General features: G+C 42.2%; 1 protein-coding gene across 7 annotated transcripts in view; it reads left to right on the top strand.

Annotated features, from left to right (window-relative positions):
• The window catches only part of TTC13 (tetratricopeptide repeat domain 13), an 81,926-nt gene that overhangs the window by 962 nt on the left and 61,598 nt on the right, over positions 1–19,366 (top strand). For 6 of the 7 annotated variants that reach the window (XM_055587989.1, XM_055587978.1, XM_055587969.1 and 3 more), the window contains exon 2: positions 17,070–17,164. In XM_055587989.1, the coding sequence (XP_055443964.1) occupies positions 17,070–17,164 (95 nt within the window). Of the gene's footprint in view, positions 1–17,069; positions 17,165–19,366 lie in introns of those variants that run through there. The other variant, XM_055587994.1, reaches the window with a different exon arrangement.

Below are 19,366 nucleotides of genomic sequence, written 5' to 3'. Positions count from 1 at the left end.
GGTGTCTCCCAGAGAGTAAAAATAGCCCTGTGGGCTCCCATGTATGTCAGAGCAGTGTGTGTGTCTTGGCACTGGGCCTGCTCATTCATTTAGATTGGGCACTACTGGTCTCAGTAGAGGCAGGGTACATATGTCCATTTTTTGAAGTTCTGTAGTGGGTCCTTTTGGGCTTCCCTGGTGCCTGTAATGTAGGAGACCTGGGTTCAATCCCTGGGTTGGGAAGATACCCTGGAGAAGGGAATGGCTACCCACTCCAGTATTCTTGCCTGGAGAATCCCATGAACAGATGAGCCTGGTGGGCAACAGTTGTCCATGGGGTCGCAAAGAGTCAGACACAACTGAAGCAACTAACAACTTTCACTAAGTGGGTATTTTTACCTTTCAATCCCCTCCCTTCTCCTTCCTCTTGGCCTGTGTGAGTTTCCTTGAGGTTTGCTTTTGAAACGTCGGGGTCTGCTTGACTCATAGGAGCTGGCTGGTTGGTTTTATGGCCTGACAGCAGTCTAGCATTGTTTACCTAGGAAGACGATAAGTATTTTTGGTTGAGATGAAATGTTGAGATTAGCACAGTGTGATTTCCTTTCACCACAATCTGACTTCCTTGAGGGAGTCTCACTCACTGAGGGCTATGTGACTTCTGTATTTTGTAGTAGGCCGTGGCCAGTAACAGCATAAATGCACAGTGTAAAGACAATAGCTTTTACCTCTGTCACTTTCTGTGACTCTGATCAGGTTAATTGCCTGTCTTTGCATAATTGCCTCCTCTGTAAATTGAAGACTGTTCCCTAATGACAGGGTTTCCTTTTCTTCACAAGGATGTTGTGAGGAAAATGAGAAATAGCTGTCATGCACTTTTGCAGTGCTTGCTGTGTGCCAGGTGCTGTTTTAAGAACTTTAAGTTGGTGAGGCAATTCTCTTAGCCTGTTAGAGCCCTGGTTACTATGTCATTGGATGGTAGCTCCTTTTCTAGGAGGAGAAAACGGAGGCACAGTGAAATCATCACTTTCCTGAGGGCCCACAGTTGGACAGGGAGGAGCCCAGGTAGTCAGACTCCTGACAAAATTTGTCTGAAACACTCAGTGGTTATAATTAGGAAAACACATTTGTCATATTTATAGGCATATAGAAAGTAGTGCATAAACCTTCCCTTCCTTTCCCTCCTATATTCATATGGTGCTCACTGGCTAAAGGAGACCCTGATTCTAGGCAATGAAAGAGACAAATCAGTTTAATTATGAAATCAGTGGATTTTGTTGATCTAGGTGACACATTTCATTTTGTAGCATCAGGCTTATGCCAGTGGCTAAGAGTCCTCATTGGAGCCAACTCTGACCTGCATTATGCTTTTCCCCCAAATAATGATAAATGTCAGTTTTCAGAACCAGGGCATTTGGAAGAATCCTGCTCATCCTCCATGCCTTCACATACAGAGCCTAATGGTCTCTGCTTCAGAGGATGAACAGAGGCTTTAAGCATTATTTAAATGTTTCAGTTTTCTCTGTATCGCCTCCACGTAGTACTTATTTTCTCAGTCTTCCAGATAGCCTCCCCTGGGCTGACATGAATGTTCCAGTAGCAGCCGAAGTGGCTTGGCTGCTGCCGTTCTCACCCGGGAAGTAATTGCCAGGGGCAACTGCTTATTCTCTGTGGGTCCCCAGGTGTTCCGGTTAGCGTCACTGGTGTTGTGTGTGACAGAAGCCCTCTCTTTTGTCATAGAAACTTGCCCATATGTTTCTCATTTCTCCATCCTTGTCCTAGACAACCAGGTAGAAGCAAGTGAAACCTACCTGGATCCCTCTCTGTTCCAAGAAGAACAGATGTAGCAACAAATTCAGGATTTAGAGCGAGCCAGATCATAGCCTGAGGGGCTCATGCTCTGCATCCCAAGCTCCTAGGTGATCAGTATCAGGTTTAAGCAAGTGTCAGGATCCAGAACTAATCAGTTATTCAAAATCAAGACGTGACCTCACCAACTATTAATCATGTCACTGGACTGTCCAGCCCCAAATCAAGCCAGCCCCTTTTCAGAGGCTTTACAGTGGCTTTTCAGAAGCCTTCCCACTACTGCTAGATATAAATAACTGAGTTGATGCCTGCATGAGCCTGAATCTGCACACCTTTGGATGAGCTGTGTATGTATTCTCTGAAGACAGAAACTTCAGTGACTGTAGGGCTGAGGAGAGTGGCTGTTGGGAGCTGTCAGTCTGGAGAGGACAGTGGCCAGAATCTAGGCCTCAGGGAGCAGCCTCGGGGAGCCCAGTTGCCCAGACGACAAGCTTGGATGGTCTCAGTGCCATGGGGCTCAGCCTGGCTTTCCTGTTCCCTAGCCCCCCTTCAACTTTTTCTCCTCTAGCATGTTTTTACATTTTGCATTTTGTTTGAATAGCATGTGTAGCCTCAAACTTCTGATACTCTGTTTTCCTATGGTGAAAATCATCCTACTCTTTTAAAAAATGAATACTGTAATGTACATATTTTTTTAAATAAAAGTAAATGCTCCTCCCCTTCCTTGTTATCTTTGCCCTGTTTGTAGTTTGGAATTGTGGGAGAAAGGAACAGAAGTTTACTCCTAATTCTTTCCTCTGGTTTTATACTTGTCAACACTGCATCCTTATTTAACACAGTGCTTGACGCTGAAGTAGGTACTGTTTTTGTCTCCATTTTACATGGGGAAACTGAGGCAAAGAGAATGGTTACTGAGTAGAGAGTCAAGCCAGGGTTTGAACCTAGCCTATCTGTGAACTACTTGTCAGTAATATTTGCATATTAGTATAATTTGTGTGGGTTGCTTCAGTCATGTCTGACTCTTTGCAACCCCATGGACTATAGCCTGGCAGTCTCCTCTGTCCATGGGATTCCCCAGGCAAGAATACTGGAATGGGTTGCCATTTCCTTTTGCAGGGGATCTTCCCAACCCAGGGATTGAACCTGTGTCTCCTGTGTCTCCTGCATGGGCAGACGTATTCTTTACCACTAGTGCCACCTTCTTACTAATATTATTGATAAAGTCCTATGCCCTTTAGATTTGTTTGTTGAGAGTTATATTCTTAGGTGGCTTGTCCTAGAATTTTATGCTTACATATGTGCAGGGTTGTTCCATTGAATCTGACATTTTGGACTGTAGAGGGGACTGGTCTGTTATTTAACTGAAAACCTGTCTGTATGCCTCCTGGATGCTCCTTAGTGTTGTAGGCGCTGGGGTCACAGCACAGTTGGCTGAGCTCCTCCCTGGAGCCTGTGTTCTGCTGGAATAAGGAATCAGCACGCACTAGGCCTGGGGAAAAGTACCTCCAGAAACAGAGTGATGTGGGGATGCTTCTTTGAGAAGCCCTGGGAAGACCTCTGCTAAGGTGACATGAGCAGAGACTCGGATGGAGTGAGACTTGGAGAAATCTTAAAAGTGTGTTAGTCGCTCAGTCCTGTCTTACTCTTTGTGACCCCATGAACTGTAGCCTTGCCAGGCTTCTTTTGCCTGGCATGGATTCTCCAGGCAAGAATTCTAGAGTGGGTAGCCATTCCCTTCTCCAGAGGATCTTCCAGGGATCAAATCCGGATTTCCTGCATTACAGGCAGATTCTTTACCATCTGAGTCATCAGGGAGGGAACCGCGGTATCCTTAACCTGACACCCTGAAGTCACAGATCCGGTAAAGTAAGGTTTAGTTAAATTGTCACTTGTCCACTGATTCAAGAAATCAGGTTTTCATTTCTGCTCTTCCAGCCAAAGTTAAGCTGCATCTCATTCCAGTGCAGCATTCATCTGTATTAAATATGTCTTTACGTGTTCTTTATAGAAGGTCCAGCTGTATTTTAGTTAAAACGTATGCACTTATAGTACTTAATTCAAAAATACTTTTGTTTTCCTTATTTGAAAATGTATTAATAGAACAGTAAATTTATGTGAGTTTTTTCTTGCCACTGTCTTCTTGAGAGTTTTTTGTCTACTCCTAGGTGAGGTGTTTTAGTACTTGATGTCTTTATGGTCATTTTCAGATAGCCACCTTCATCCAACTGGTGGTGTTAGCAACTGTCCGTGCTTAATGCCTCAGTCAAGTCCAATAATTACTTCACAACCTGAAGTAATTTTCTTTAGTTTGTTGAAATTAATAATCCCAGATTTGAGTTCCATTTTCTCACCGTTCTTTATGGAGAACCGAATATTAGTGTCTGTCTGATTTGGGAGTTTTAACTGCCAGATAAACAAGGAAGTGGTTGTGAATGTAGCTCTGTGTTTTTGACAATCAGACAGACTTAAAGATTGTCAGTATTTATGATCTCTCTCTTAATTGAGGAACTGGTTTTTTAAATACATGAAATTGATCTTATTGCTCATAGCCTTAAATTATGGCTGTGTCTTCAAGGTGGTAAGGAATCAATAGAGGGAAGCTTCAGTAATGAGAGCCATTTCCTCTTTTGTTCTGGCTGCGGGGAAGCTGAGAGCCAAGTTTTATGCCCAGTCATGGCAGCTGTAAGTAACCCTTTCAGTTTCAGTGTTTCCTTGACCCCTCCTTCCCTTGGCCCTGATTTTCTGTGTTATTTATCATACACAATTTTGTGGCTGATCTCTTCTGATCTTTTTAAAGCACACAAACAAATTTGCCAGTGCAAAGGAGTTAGCTTATTTCAAGCACAGAGGTTCAGGCTTGGAATGATGAAGAGATCCGTGTATTGTTACCTTCGCCAGCCCAGGCCACTGATCACTGGGAGGGTGAGCAGCATTTTTCAGAAAATCATCTGATTTAGGGGTGGTTCTTTGTAGTGAGCACCCAGTGAAGCTGATACCCTATGGTATCTGCATTTGTTGTTCAGTTGCTCAGTCGTGTCCAACTCTTTGTGACCCCATGAACTGCAGCTCTCCAGGCTTCCCTGTCCTTCACAATCTCCCAGAGTTTGCTCAGACTCCTGACTATTGAGTTGGTGATGACATCCAACCATCTCATCCTCTGTCGTCCCCTTCTCCTGCCTTCAGTCTTTCCCAGCATCAGGGTCTTTTCCAGTGAGTTGGGTCTTTGCATCATGTGGCCAAATTATTGGAGCTTCAGCATCGGTCCTTCCAATGAATATTCAGAATTGATTTCCTTTAGGTTTAATCTCCTTGCTGTCCAAGAGCCTCTCAAGAGTGTTCTCCAGCCCCACAGTTCAAAAGCATCAGTTCTTCAGAGCTCAGCCTTCTTTATGGTCCAACTGTCACATGCATACATGACTACTAGAAAAACCATAGCTTTGACTATATGGACCTTTGTCCGCAAAGTATTGTCGGCAAAGTAATGTCTCTGCTTTTTAAATGCTGTTTAGGTTTGTCATTGCTTTTCTTCCAAGGAGCAAGCGTCTTTTAATTTCATGGCTACAATCACCATGGTATTTGCAAATGGTATTTCCATACTCACTAGCTTTTTCCTGTATGAGCTGTTGTCATTAAAAATTACTTTTATCTTTTACAAGTTTCTGTATGCTGCTAGATGTGTTCTGCTTTGGGTGACTTGGTGGCTCAAACAGTAAACAATCTGCCCTCATTGCTGGAGACCCGGATTCAATCCATGGATTGGGAAGATCCCCTGGAGGAGGGCATGGCAGCCCACTTCAGTATTCTTGCCTGGGAAATCCCGTGGACAGAGGAGCCTGGCGGGCTACAGTCCATGGAGTCGCAGAGTCAGACACAACAGAGTGACTTAACACTTTCACTTTTGGATGTCAAGGGTTATTTTTTTCCCCTCTGGATGGTGGCAAAAAATACATGGCCTGGGTTTTAAAATCTAACTGCATGGAGCATGACTACGGGAAGTGGCAGAGCACTTTCTCTATAAAAACTTTTCAAAAAGTGTCTTTTACAATGTGTAGATACAGCTTGGCTTCTTTCCACTTGGTAAATACTTGGCTGACTGACCAACTTATACAGCATCTCCTTTTCATAATGTAGTGTTTCAAAGAGGTCATCTCTTCTTTTTGTTTAAGCTTGTTATCTTACAGAATAAATAAAAATTGATCAAAGCAGAATTTTAATACTTTTCACTTTGGGTTAATGCTTTCCAACATTTTCCATCTGCTGTCCTTTTTATTTTCACTCTTTATTGAAATATGACATATGCAGAAAAATGCTCGTATCACAAGTGTAAAGCTCCCTAAGTTTTCACAAACTGAGTAATGGATGTAACCAGATAGAACCCCAAACCAATAACTGCTATCTGTTCTTAAGCGAGTTGATAGTCTTATTCTGTGTCACCCTTGTTTCACTGGGAAATACTTGCTGTGGCTTCATCTCTGATTCAGGAACTGGCACAGTGCATGGACTCTGCTGGGGTGCCCCCATTCTTCACATGGACACCCGGGGGTCCTGTGTCAGGAGGTCTGTCCTCTACTTGGCACCACTTCCGCACAGGAGACCAGTTGACTTCTCTTGTGACTTTTTTCTGCCTGTGTTTGTGATGTTCTAAGTGACACCATGTTTCATTGTCAATAATGGTTTCACATTACTGCCTAGATCTGCTTCAGCTTCCCCAGTAGAGATGATGATGTTTGACAGTAGGTGTGGGCTTATGAACAAGTCTTCAGCTTGTAAAAGTACACCTTGAGCATCGGATGCATTTTCAGTCCAGCTTAAACTCCAGGCTAAATGATCAGCCTTTGTGGATAAGGCCCACTGCCCTGTTGGTCGCCTGCAGCACCTGCCACCCTATTCTGTTTTTGAATTGGTGCTGTGTAATTTGCTTCCATGCTTCTTTTTCCATTCTGTGCAACTGACCAGCTCCTTTACATTCTGTACCTGTGTTAATACTTTCATGTGAGTTAATGTGTGAGCTTCAATCAGATTATATTCATGTTTTGCTAAAAAGCCATTCTCTCTTTAAGATGGCTTTTGCAGATCCTTGTTCTAGAGGATTAATTATGTTGACTTTATAATCTTAATTCTCAGTGGGCAGCCACTATTTTCAATTTGTTTTATGATAACTTACACATCTCAGGTAAGTAATCTCAGTAATTACACATTACTGATGAATAATATTAGAATAAAAGAAACATATAAATTCTTGAGGAGAATTTTCCCAGTTACTACTTTTCCTTTTATTACAGTTTGAAAGAAAATACCACTTGGGACCCTCCAGGAAGTTAATATACAGCATCTCTGTTACCGAACCGAACTTGAGTCTGCTTGCCCATAGCACAGCAAAGCTGATCTGCTGATACTGGGTTGTCATGAAGGAAAGTTCAGTGTGTATTTGCAGGGCACCAAGCCAGGAAGAATGGCAGCTTATGCTCAAAAAACCCAAACTCTCCATAAGCTTTCAGGGAAGGGTCTTAAAGGCAACCTTTGGGATGAGAGTTATAGGCTGTGGATTTTCTTTTCATTGGTTGATGGTGAGGTAATTAGGTGATGTTTTGAAAATCTTAACCATCAGCCTTCTGGTTCCAGCCAGCCTGGGGCTACAGGCTTGTGGTCAGCAGGCAGTCACCATCCTCCACCTGGGTGGGCTCTCCGCTTCTGCAGAACATCTCCAAGGTATGCATCAGATTGTTATGTATATCCCTTCAGGAGGAACTGGGACTTTTATTGCTGAACCATTATTTAAGCTACCATTACTTTTCTTGCTTTGAATTGACGCTTTTGAATTGTGGTGCTGGAGAAGACTCTTGAGGATCCCTTGGACAGCAAGGAGATAAACCAGTCAATCCTAAAGGAAATCAGTCCTGAATACTGATGCTGAGGGTACAGTACTTTGGCCATTGATGTGAAAAGCCAACACATTGGAAAAGACCCTGATGCTGGGAAAGATTGAGGGCAAGATGAGAAGGGGGCCTCAGAAGATGAGATGGTTGGATGGCATCACCGACTCAGTGGACATGAGTTTGAGCAAACTTAGGGAGATAGTGGAGAACAGAGAAACCAGTTGCTATAGTCCATGGGGTTGCAGAAAGTTGGACACAACTTAGCAACTGAATAACAACAACTTTCCTTGCTTGACTGCTTTTCCTTAGTTTCTGTATTTCCTAACTTCCCCAAATGGTTACTGCTTGAATCTGCTCTTTGAAACTCAGGGAACGCCTAGGGAACTAAAGCCTTTTTTCTACAAACAAGAAAAAGGGTATATGGAGGGGCTTTTGTACCTGGTTTTATACTTGGTTTCAACAACTCCCACTTTTCTTTGATGCTTCTCAGTCTTGAGGGGAACAGGGGCAGAATGAGAAAGAGAATAAAGTTTTGAATAGAAAGGTTAATCATAAACTTGGCAGGACAATTGGGTGTTAGGGGGACCCAATTTCATCCTCAACAGTGGTTGTCTTACAAATGTGGAAATTGATCAAAGCAAAGATACTGTAACTTAATGCCATGTAGCACCTGCTTGGCCTTCAGGTAGCTGCTCCAACCACAGGTTATCCTTCGGTTGGGACTACAATTGTCAATAAATGTCTGGCACTTGACTTCCAAGTTCTAGCTCCTCCATGGGTAAAGCCCAGTCATCCTTGTGTTCAGATGAACCAGGCCCACCATCTTTCATACCTAGAGTGAAGTGGTCAAGTGATGAGCACGGCAGCAGCTCTGGAATTCCTTATAAAACACTTTCCTTCATGGATTGGCCATGGGGTTTGCTATTGGCAAGCTTTCCGTCAGTTTTTACTTGCAGGACGGGAATGTGTGTCACATACACTCTCCTTCCAGTGACACGTCTCTCCTTAGCAGGAGGTAATGCTCTCCGCTTACTTGGTTGAGAAGGAAGCAATCAGGAGAGAACTTCCACACTTTCCCACCTAGCTATGGTCTGGTTGCCTTGGAGGCTGCTTCAGCCTAGTGCAGCATTCTCCTTGTGCCCAGAGTCATTCCTTCACATCTTCCATCAGCATACAAATGGTTATAATAGTTTCCATCTTGCAGCAAAGACAGGACCACCGAGTCCTTCCAGCCACCACCTCATCTCTCTTTACTTTTACCGCAGAATTCCTCAAAGAAGATGTTTGTATACACTGTCTCCATGTCCTACAGTTGGGTCCCATATCTTCACCCGAGACACTCTTAAAGTCGGCTGTGTATACGGCTTAGGAAAAAAAAGAAGTCGGATGGCATTGCTGCAGTAAATTATTACTAGGACCCTGCATTGGTGTGATGAGTGATGGCAAATGTGCTGTGTACCTCTGTCCATGGAGTATCCTGGAGCATAGCTGTGGCAGATCTTCATCTCACTGTTTCTCTGTTTTGTGACCTTGAACATGTCCATTAACATTGATCGTCATTCCCCTTGGGTACAATGAGCCCAAAATATGTTCTACCAGTTTCAGAGAGTGGAGCATCAAAAAAAAAAATGTTCGTGAAATTATTTTGAAAGCTGTAAAGTACTGTGGAGGCCAAAATAAACTTCAAGAAAGCAGAAGGAAGAAATTTTCAGGAAAGAACCAGCAATTTTAGCCTAGATGTATATACTAACATTTCACAGTAATTCTGTGAACTGTATACATTATGTCCATTCCTCACAATTGCCCTATGAGGGTGTGTGGTGGTACTCATTGCTGTTTCACAAATGAGGAAACTGAGGCTAAGAGAAATTCAAGAGAAATCTTGCACAAAGTCAGACAGCCAGTTAGGCATCTAATCTGAGTCGTCCTGTGCTCTGAACCACTCTATTACTTTGCTGCCAAACTAATTACATTTGAAGCCAGGGAAAGAGTAGATTTAAATATTAAAAGAAGAGCTGGTTCTTTGAAAATACAGACATTAATTAGGCACTAATTTAGCAAGGCTAATCAAGAAAAATGAGAAGAAACCAGTACAGCTGGCCCTTGAACAACATGGGTGTGAACTGTGCAGGTTCACTTATACGTGGATTTTTTTCAGTAGGGGATGCTACGGTGCTACATGATCTGTGGGGTAAATGCGATTGTGGAACTGTGAATTGGGAGGGCTAACTATAAGTTATACACAAATTTTTAACTGTGTGGAGAATCAGTACCCCTAACCCCTGTGTTGTTCAAGGATCAACTGTATTTCCCTTTAGGAATCATTGTAACTCGGTATATCTTTATGACAAAGATGTAGAACAAGTCTAAGAAACAATTATAAAATCCCTCCTCAGAAAAAGGTAAATTACCAAGTTTATTTTCCCTCTGCTTCTTAAATATCTTGTCTCCATCAGAGTCAGCTCTTTCCTTCTCATTGAACTTAGGCTTCCTAAGCTTTCTTAGAGATCCTACCTGCTTAATCATCCACCATTTATGATTATCAAATTTATATCTGTAGCTCTCTCTTTCTCTGAAATCTCCTACTACACACAAGGCAGCTCCTGGTTTAGCATCTCACGAACACTTGCTTAAACTCAAAGTTAGCGCTTTACTCCCCTCTAAAAGCACTCTTCCTCTTAAACTCCCAACTTCAGTTACTGGCACAGCTCCGAATCTCTAGCTGCACAGACTGGGAATAATGCCTCTTTCCTCCTCCTGTGCCCAGTTTTACGCAAAAAGCCTTGTCCTTTTTACTTCATATCTCTTTAGACTATGACCCTGTTTTAACTCAGTGGCCTCTACGTATGTTGGGACTTTGCTGCTTTTTAACTGGTCACAGCCTCCACCTGGCCTTCCCGCTCCAGTCTCCAATCCTTCTGTCACCACCATCAGTGATCTTCCTGCTGAAGCTTTCTGTGGCATCTTAGTATTAAAGAGGAAAGGAAATAAATGAACTGGATACTAAACTTGAGAAACTAGAAGAGGAAATAAGGGAAATTTCAGGACTAAAAAAAAACATAGCCAGAATAAATGAATTAGAGCAACAGTGAAATTGGTCAATAGATCCAAGAGCTGCATCTTCAACAATAAAATAGATCAATCTGAGAAGGCTAACATGTAAATAGGGAGCAGATGCAACTGTGTGTGATGAATGAGGGATATGTGCACCACTGGAGAAGCCCTTAGATTTAAGAGACAACTGCATAGAAATCTCTGTTAATAGGTGAAAAATATGAAGCAATAGAGAAATATCCAGAAAAATGATGTAGAAGAAAAAAATGAGATTCTGTAATGTGTTTTGAGACTATTTCTGTGGTAATCACAATTCAATTACTTGTATGACCTAAACAATGAGGAAAACAGACATTTCCTAATTTCATGGAATCTATAGCATTTAAATACAACTAGGTTATTATTCCACTCCAGTACTCTTGCTTGGAAAATCCCATGGACGGAGGAGCCTGGTAGGCTGCAGTTCATGGGGTCACTGAGGGTCGGACACGATGAGCGACTTCTTTCACTTTTCACTTTGATACATCGGAGAAGGAAATGGCAACCCACTCCGGTGTTGTTGCCTGGAGAATCCCAGGGACGGGGGAGCCTGGTGGGCTGCTGTCTATGGGGTCGCACAGAGTTGGACACGACTGAAGTGACTTAGCAGCAGCAGGTTATTATTAGAAGATAGTTGACTCCATAGTGAATTAAATATTTTTAGGTTAAAGAACAAATTTAACCTCCTAGTCCAGACAACTCTAGTTACAACTAGAACAAACTATTTTCCTATCACAGACCTTACCAAACCACCAAAACCACTGATGCCAGAATCCGATAAAGTTGGGGAGTGGGGGAAGGAAAGAAAGCTGTTAACATAGCCATAAAAATCCTAAGTAAGATATTAGTAAACTAAAGCCAGCAAATAAAAGAATAATCTGCCTTGATCAATTAGTTTATTCTAGAAGTACAAAAGAGTGTTCAACTTTGATCACTTGATAGATCAAAGGAGAAAAATCATACGATTAGCATAGAGAAATATCCGAAAGTCACCCGATAAATTTCAGTCAGCTTTCCAGATTTAAAATTTGTGGTGAAGCGGAGAATTCTTCCTTTATATGGTAAAATGTATCAATCTCAAAATAGCTACATAGAGCAGCTTCCCCCTGGATGTTTAAAAATGTTAAATGAAAAAGAATTATTGTCAGAAGTTGAGGAAATTCTGGGTCATCAAATGACATGTTAATGTCAAGAATAATCTGGGGTGCCTTTTATCACTAGTGTTGTTGAGCACTTTGGGGAGGTTTTATCCAGTACAATAAGATGCTAAGTGAGTATAAGTATTAAAAAGACTTTGATATAATTATGTGTAGTTGATATAGTGATCCACTGTAAGACATTAATAGAGCAGTTAAAAGTTCAATAATGTGGAGGTAAAATATTCACCTCTAGTCAATTAAGAAGACAAAAGATTGACAGCAGGCTGTGTCTCTGCCTGGACGGCTCTCCCAGTCCTGCCAGTCTCCCATGGACCTTCACCTGTCAGTCCTTGACTTTCTTCGTATCTGCCTTCACTGTCAAGCTCTGGGAGTTGGTGATGGACAGGGAAGTCTGGTGTGCTGCAGCCCGTGGGGTCACAAAGAGTCAGACACAACTGAGTGACTTTCACATAAATCATCTCAAAGATTTTTTTTAAAAAGAAGTCTAGAAATGTATCCTTGGAGAAGGAAATGGCAACCCACTCCAGTATTCTTGCCTAGAGAATCCTGTGGACAGAGGAGCCTGGTGGGCTGCCGTCTATGGGGTTGCATAGAGTCAGACACAACTGAAGCGACTTAGCATGCGTGATGCATTGGAGAAGGAAATGGCAACCCACCCCAGTATCTTGCCTGGAGAATCCCAGGCACAGGGGAACCTGGTGGGCCGCTGTCTATGGGGTCACACACAGTTGGACACAACTGAAGTGACTTAGCAGCAGCAGCAGCAGAAATAGGTTCCAATGTCTAAATGTCTTATAAAGGTGGCATTCAGTTGATAATTTCATAAGTGGCCCTGAAGCAACTCGCTAACCATTTGGAAAATAGATAATTAGAAATGATTCCCTATATCTTAGACCAGAATAGATCACATGACTTACAGATTAGCAAAGGACATACGCAATTTGGACTTCCCTGGTGGCTCAGTGGTACAGAACCCACCTACGAATTTAGGAGGTGTGGGTTCGATTCCTGGGTAAGGAAGATCCCCTGGAGAAGGAAATGGCAACCCACTCCAGTATTCTTGCCTGGGAAATCCCATGGACTTTGTGCCTGGCAGGCTACAATCCATGGGGTTACAAAGAGTCAGACATGACTTAGCGACTAAACAACAACAACAAAATCAATTTACAAAGAGATACAAATGGCCAATAAATCAAAAGGTTACTCTTACTAGTACTGTGTTCAGACTGGGAAAGATAAAAAGAATGGCAATACTCTAAGTAGAGAGAGATAGTGATGCTATACACTGCAAACAGGAATGAAATTACTTTTAAGTATTGGGATGGAAATGGAGCAGTATAATGGAAAGTGTTAGAATTTTTGCCTCAGCAATTACATGTGTTATACTTTAATTGCCCAGTTGGGTAAATTTGCAAAAAATATAGCCCAAGGATACTCGCTGAAACAGTATCTATATTAAGGAAATAAGAAAGGACATCTTAAGTATTCAATGTGAGGAGTGTGGTTAAATTCTATGCAATGGAATGCTGTATAGCTGTTTTAATTATATAGATGTGTATTTGTTGAAACTGAAAAGAATCCCACAGAGTGGAGGGATTGTTAGAATACAGCCAGTGTCTGTGCAGTGCTTTAAGCACAGTGCTCAGTGGGTGGTGAGTTCGCAAATTGTACCTTTTTTAAAAGGTAGGAGAGATAGGTTATAAATTAACGCATACTCAACTACTGATCAACAAGCATTACTGCTTCTTCATTCTTGTCAGACTAACGTCTTTCTCTGGGTCCATTACTTACCCTAGTCTGACCACTTACCTTTTAAACTCATATTTTTTTATTTTCCAGCAGCAGCTCCCTCCTAGCTAGGGTCGTCAGCCCACTGCCCCTTTGCATTTGCTTGCCATTGTCTTTTTGTATACCACTCCTCCTGCCTGGAAGACTTCTCCCCTTTCTGCACCCCAGTCTGAACCTATCCATCCTTGAAATCCCTCTGTGCTTTGTGAGACTAAACATTCCGGCTTCAGTCTCTGCTCTCCACCAGGGCTCAAGGGAGAATTCAGCTAAATTGGTTCATGTGGCTCCTTGAACATGACTGCTGAATTAGAGCACATTTAAAAAAATAATTTATTGAAGCAAAATTCACATAACAAAAAGTTAACCATTCTCTAGTGGATAAGTTCGGGGTGTTTAGTACATTCACTGCTTAGTGCAGTTACCCTAAGACATGTCCCATCATTCCAAGGTAAACTCCTATGGCATTCCCCTCCAAAGCGCAGGCTGTGTCTGTGGATTTTCCTATTCTGGGTATTTCATATAGACGGAGTCATACTCTACGAGACCTTTTGTGTCGAGTTCCTTTCACTTAGTTTTTGCTTTGGAGGTTCTTACATGTTGTAATACGTATCAGGACTTCATTCATTTTTAAGGCTGAATAATACTCCGTTGTATATATGTATCAGAGTTTGTTTATCCATTATCTGTTGATGGACATTTAGGCTGTTTCTACCTTTTGGTTATTGTAAGTAGTGCTGCTATGAATATGTGCGTATGTGTACTTGTTAGAGGCCCAGTAGTCAGTTCTTTGGGCTATGCACCTAGGAATGCAGTAGTGGGACCAGATGGTAATTCTGTGTTTAACTTTCTGAGGAACCACCCAACTCTACAGTGATCACACCATTTTACATCCCCATCAACATTGCACAAGGATTCATTTCTCTATCTTTGTCAACACTTGTGATTTCCCATTTTAAAAAATTATACCTATCCTAGTGGGTGTGCAGTGGTACCTCACTGATTTGTATTCACTAATTAATAATGATGTAGAGCATCTTTTCATGTACTCACTGCTTGTATATCTTCGGAGAGTTGCCAATTCAAGTCCTTTGCTCATTTTTAAATAGGATTGTCCTTTTTTGTTGAATTTTACAATTTTTTTTATATTCTAGATACTAGACCCTGGGTACATATCTTTTAAAAATTTAAAATTTATGTATTTAGTTTTTCTGTTGCACTGAGTCTTCATTGCTACACGTGGACTTTCTCCAGTTGTGGTGAGTGGGGGTTCCTTTCTGGTTGTGATGTATGGGCTCCCGGGCAAGGGCTTCAGTGGTTGCAGTACATAAGCTCAGTGGTTGTGGCTCCCAGGCTCAAGAGTGTGGGCTCAGTTGTGGCAAATGGGCTTAGTTGCCCTGTGGCCTGTGGAATCCTTCTGGACCAGGGATAGAACCTCTGTCCCCTGCACTGGCAGGTAGATTCTTAACCTCTGGAATACCATGAAATTTCCTTAGCACATATCTTTCAACATTAGGTCTTCCTGGCTTAACTTTGCTCTTCTCTTGGTGACTTTTTTTTAACCTCTGGTTCAGTTCCGTTCAGTTCAGTCACTCAGTCATGGCTGACTCTTTGCGACCCCATGATCCGCAGCACGCCAGGCCTCCCTGTCCATCGCCAACTCCCGGAGTCCACCCAAACTCATGTCCATTGAGTTGGTGTGCCATCTAACCATCTCATCCTCTGTCCTCCCCTTCTCCTCCTGCCCTCAGTCTTGCACAGCATCAGGGTCTTTCCCAATGAGTCAGCTCTTCCCATCAGGTGGCCAAAGTATTGGAGTTTCAGCTTCAACATCAGTCCTTCCAATGAACACCCAGGACTGATCTCCTTTAGGATGGACTGGTTGGATCTCCTTGCAGTCCAAGGGACTCTCAAGAGTCTTCTCCAACACCACAATTCAAAAGCATCAATTCTTCGGCGCTCAGCTTTCTTCACAGTCCAACTCTCACATCCATACATGACTACTGGAAAAACCATATCCTTGACTAGACGGACCTTTGTTGGCAAAGTAATGTCTCTGCTTTTTAATATGCTATCTAGGTTGGTCATGATTTTCTTTCCAAGGAGTAAGCTTCTTTTAATTTCATGGCTGCAATCACCATCTGCAGTATTGTGGAGCCCAAAAAAATAAATTCCGCCACTGTTTCCACTGTTTCCCCATCTATTTGCCATGAAGTGATGGGACCAGATGCCATGATCTTAGTTTTCTGAATGTTGAGCTTTAAACCAACTTTTTCACTCTCCTCTTTCACTTTCATCAAGAGGCTCTTTAGTTCTTCACTTTCTGCCATAAGGGTGGTATCATCTGCATATCTGAGGTTATTGATATTTCTCCCGGCAATCTTGATTCCAGCTTGTGCCTTTTCCAGCCCAGTGTTTCTCATGGTGTACTCTGCATATAAGTTAAATAAGCAGGGTGACAGTATACAGCCTTGACATACCCCTTTTCCTATTTGGAACCAGTCTGTTGTTCCATGTCCAGTTCTAACCATTGCTTCCTGACCTGCATACAGGTTTCTCAAGAGGGAGGTCAGATGGTCTGGTATTCCCATCTCTTTCAAAATTTTCCACAGTTTATTGTCATCCACATAGTCAAAGGCTTAGCATAGTCAATAAAACATAAATAGATGTTTTTCTGGAATTCTCTTGCTTTTTTGATGATCCCGCAGATCCTGGCAGTTTGATCTCTGGTTCCTCTGCCTTTTCTAAAACCAGCTTGAACATCTGGAAGTTCATGGTTCACATATTGCTGAAGCCTGGCTTGGAGAATTTTGAGCATTACTTTACTAGTGTGTGAGATAAGTGCAATTGTGTGGTAGTTAGAACATTCTTTGGCATTGTCTTTCTTTGGGATTGGAATGAAAACTGACCTTTTCCAGTCCTGTGGCCACTGCTGGGTTTTCCAAATGTGCTGGCATATTGAGTGCAGCACTTTCACAGCATCATATTTTAGTATTTGAAATAGCTCAACTGGAATTCCATCACCTCTAGTAGCTTTGTTCTTAGTGATGCTTCCTGAGGCCCACTTGACTTCACATTCCAGGATGTCTGGCTCTAGGTAAATGCTGCCAAATAGTAGGTGTCCCATGTTAGAATCTTAACCACTGTGTGTGTTGTTGCAAGGACAATCACTGGCGGGTGTGTAAGATTCTGGGAAACTATAAAATGTTACCCACTTGTAAAGGTTTGAAAGATGGAGCGCTCCTTTTAATGTTGTTTATGTTTATAATTTTTTTTGTTTTGTGGATTCTTCACATTGCAGTGCATAGTTAAGTGCTTAAGAGCCATGAATCTAAAGTGAGGAGAATAACAAGGACTGTTTGCTTTTCAGAGTCATCCTTTTTGAATTTCCATGACTCCGACTGTGAACCCAAAGGATCACCACCCTGTGACTCTCTGCTTTCCCTTAACACTGAAAAGATTCTGGTATGTATCTTTTGTGCCTCCTGTTTTGGAAACACAGTGATAGTAGTTCCATAAGGCAGAGATGGCCTCTGTTTATCAACCAGGAGTTGAATCCAGTTGCATAAGATAAAGATAGGTCATCTGTTGTTTATTCACACTGAATCATTATGTCTTATGACTTGGATGGTTGGTCATTCTGGACCCAGGACTCTTTACTTTTAAGTTCCAAGGAATAAAAAATAAATAACTTTATTTCTAGGCGCCTTATGATTTGCAGGTGTAGTATAATCTTATTTTTCTAGCCTTGCCTTTGTATCTTTATGTCTGTTTTTTATCAGTACCAACTAAACTGTACAAGAGACCTCTCCATTCCGGAGATGAGCGCCTGGCACTGTGTCCCTGTCTATGCGTGTGTGTCCTCCTGCAGCCCAGCTGCCTCAAGGTGCCAGGGTTATTTGGTCACACTTAATTCTGTGAGGCTGTTCTCCTTTCAGTGCCCAAGGTTAACATTTTTCCTCCAGACCTATAGATTGTTTGCTTCTTTTGCTTCAGAATTTCCCTTTAGTATACTCTTTATTTTCCAGACAAAGCTCTGTCTTTTTACGGAAGAACTACAGAATATGGGTAGGAATTGCAAGCTAGTGAATGGTCAACTGATTATACCTAACTCATTGCATAGCCGTCAACTTGATATAGAAAAAAAATGTCCAAAACCGGAGCGGGCTAACTTGTGAAGTAGTGAGTTAACCATCACTGAAGACATTTGAGTAGAAACTGGTTAATCCCCATCTTGGAGAAGCAATTAGATTATGAGTTATTAGGGACCTTCTCACTGACTCAAATATTAGCTACTAGTTGCATTTCAGTTTAAGATGGCACTAGCTAGAAACCTATGGGAGAAAACTTATTAATCTAGGCTTTTTGTTTTCCCTAGGTTGAAAATATGGGAGTTAAACTATTCATTTATCTGTTAATTTTTCAGGTATTTATTTTGTACCTGTTTGTGCCAAGCGTTGTGCTAAATAAGTACTTAGCCAGAGAATGGTAAGCCCAATAACCTTGGCCCCAGGACTTAGGGCTCCTGTAGCTACTAATCAAATAATTATACAAATAAATATAGAAGTACAGTTGTGCAAATATATGAAGAAAAAATAAAGGGTCACTATTCCTGAAGATATCAGGGAAACCAGGCAAGACAGCTTTCAGGATTTGAAAGATAAGCAGGGACCGAAAGGTGGATTAAAATTAACCTACTAGCAGTGTGCGGCTGTATGTTTAAACTACTCTGATAATAGCTGCCCACTTTGTCCACAGGAGATATCTATAGGTGTGATATTAGAAGTGGGAGAGGTTCTTTTTTGATCAGGAAGATAATTTGTCCATATTACACTTTTCCTGCCCACTTCTGTTATAGAATAAAATAAAAACACTTTAAACTCACCTCTGCTCTTCAGTATAAATATATATATATTTTAAATTCCCATCAGCGCAGTGCGTGCCACTGTGCGGCTGTGCACGCCCCTGCCCGGCTGTGTGCGCCCCCATCGCCGCTCCACCGTGCGCACTTCAGTATATTCAAGAGGTTTCTTGGTAAATAATTTATTTTCATGAGATTTCATTTCTGTTCTCATCCCATCTTTTTCATGAAGGCTTGGCAAATGGTAGACCCTCATTGAATACTGGATGAAATAATAAGGTTTTTAAAGTATTAAAAAGCCTTGTTTATGGCCTGGAAAATCCCATGGATGGAGGAGGCTGGTAGGCTGCAGTCCTTGGGGTCACTAAGACTTGGATACGACTGAGCGACTTCACTTTCACTTTGCACTTTCATGCATCGGAGAAGGAAATGGCAGCCCACTCCAGTGTTCTTGCCTGGAGAATCCCAGGGACGGGGGAGCCTGGTGGGCTGCCGTCTTTGGGGTCGCACAGAGTCGGACACGACTGAAGCGACTTAGCAGCAGCAGCATAGACTGCTTTCCTTGACTCTACACAATTCATTTATTAGAGAAATGTTTTGCACCTGTGTGTGTCTGTGAGCAGCTGGTAAGGAGGAAGGCCTTGTGTCTGGTCCCGGCTGGCCGTGCATGCAGCGCTGTGCTTCTCTCATGCGTTGTCCAATCTGTCGCTTCAAAAGAAACGGAACCTGGTTCCCTTGTATGGAAGCTCCCAGCTGTGGAGCAAAGCAAGAAGGAGCTGACAGAGTTCCTCTCTAGCCATCAAGGT

Source organism: Bubalus kerabau, chromosome 1 (assembly GCF_029407905.1).
Source record: "Bubalus kerabau isolate K-KA32 ecotype Philippines breed swamp buffalo chromosome 1, PCC_UOA_SB_1v2, whole genome shotgun sequence".
Taxonomy (NCBI): domain Eukaryota; kingdom Metazoa; phylum Chordata; class Mammalia; order Artiodactyla; family Bovidae; genus Bubalus; species Bubalus kerabau.
Note: the sequence above shows the minus strand (reverse complement) of the source record. Positions and strands in the feature narration are given on the sequence as shown.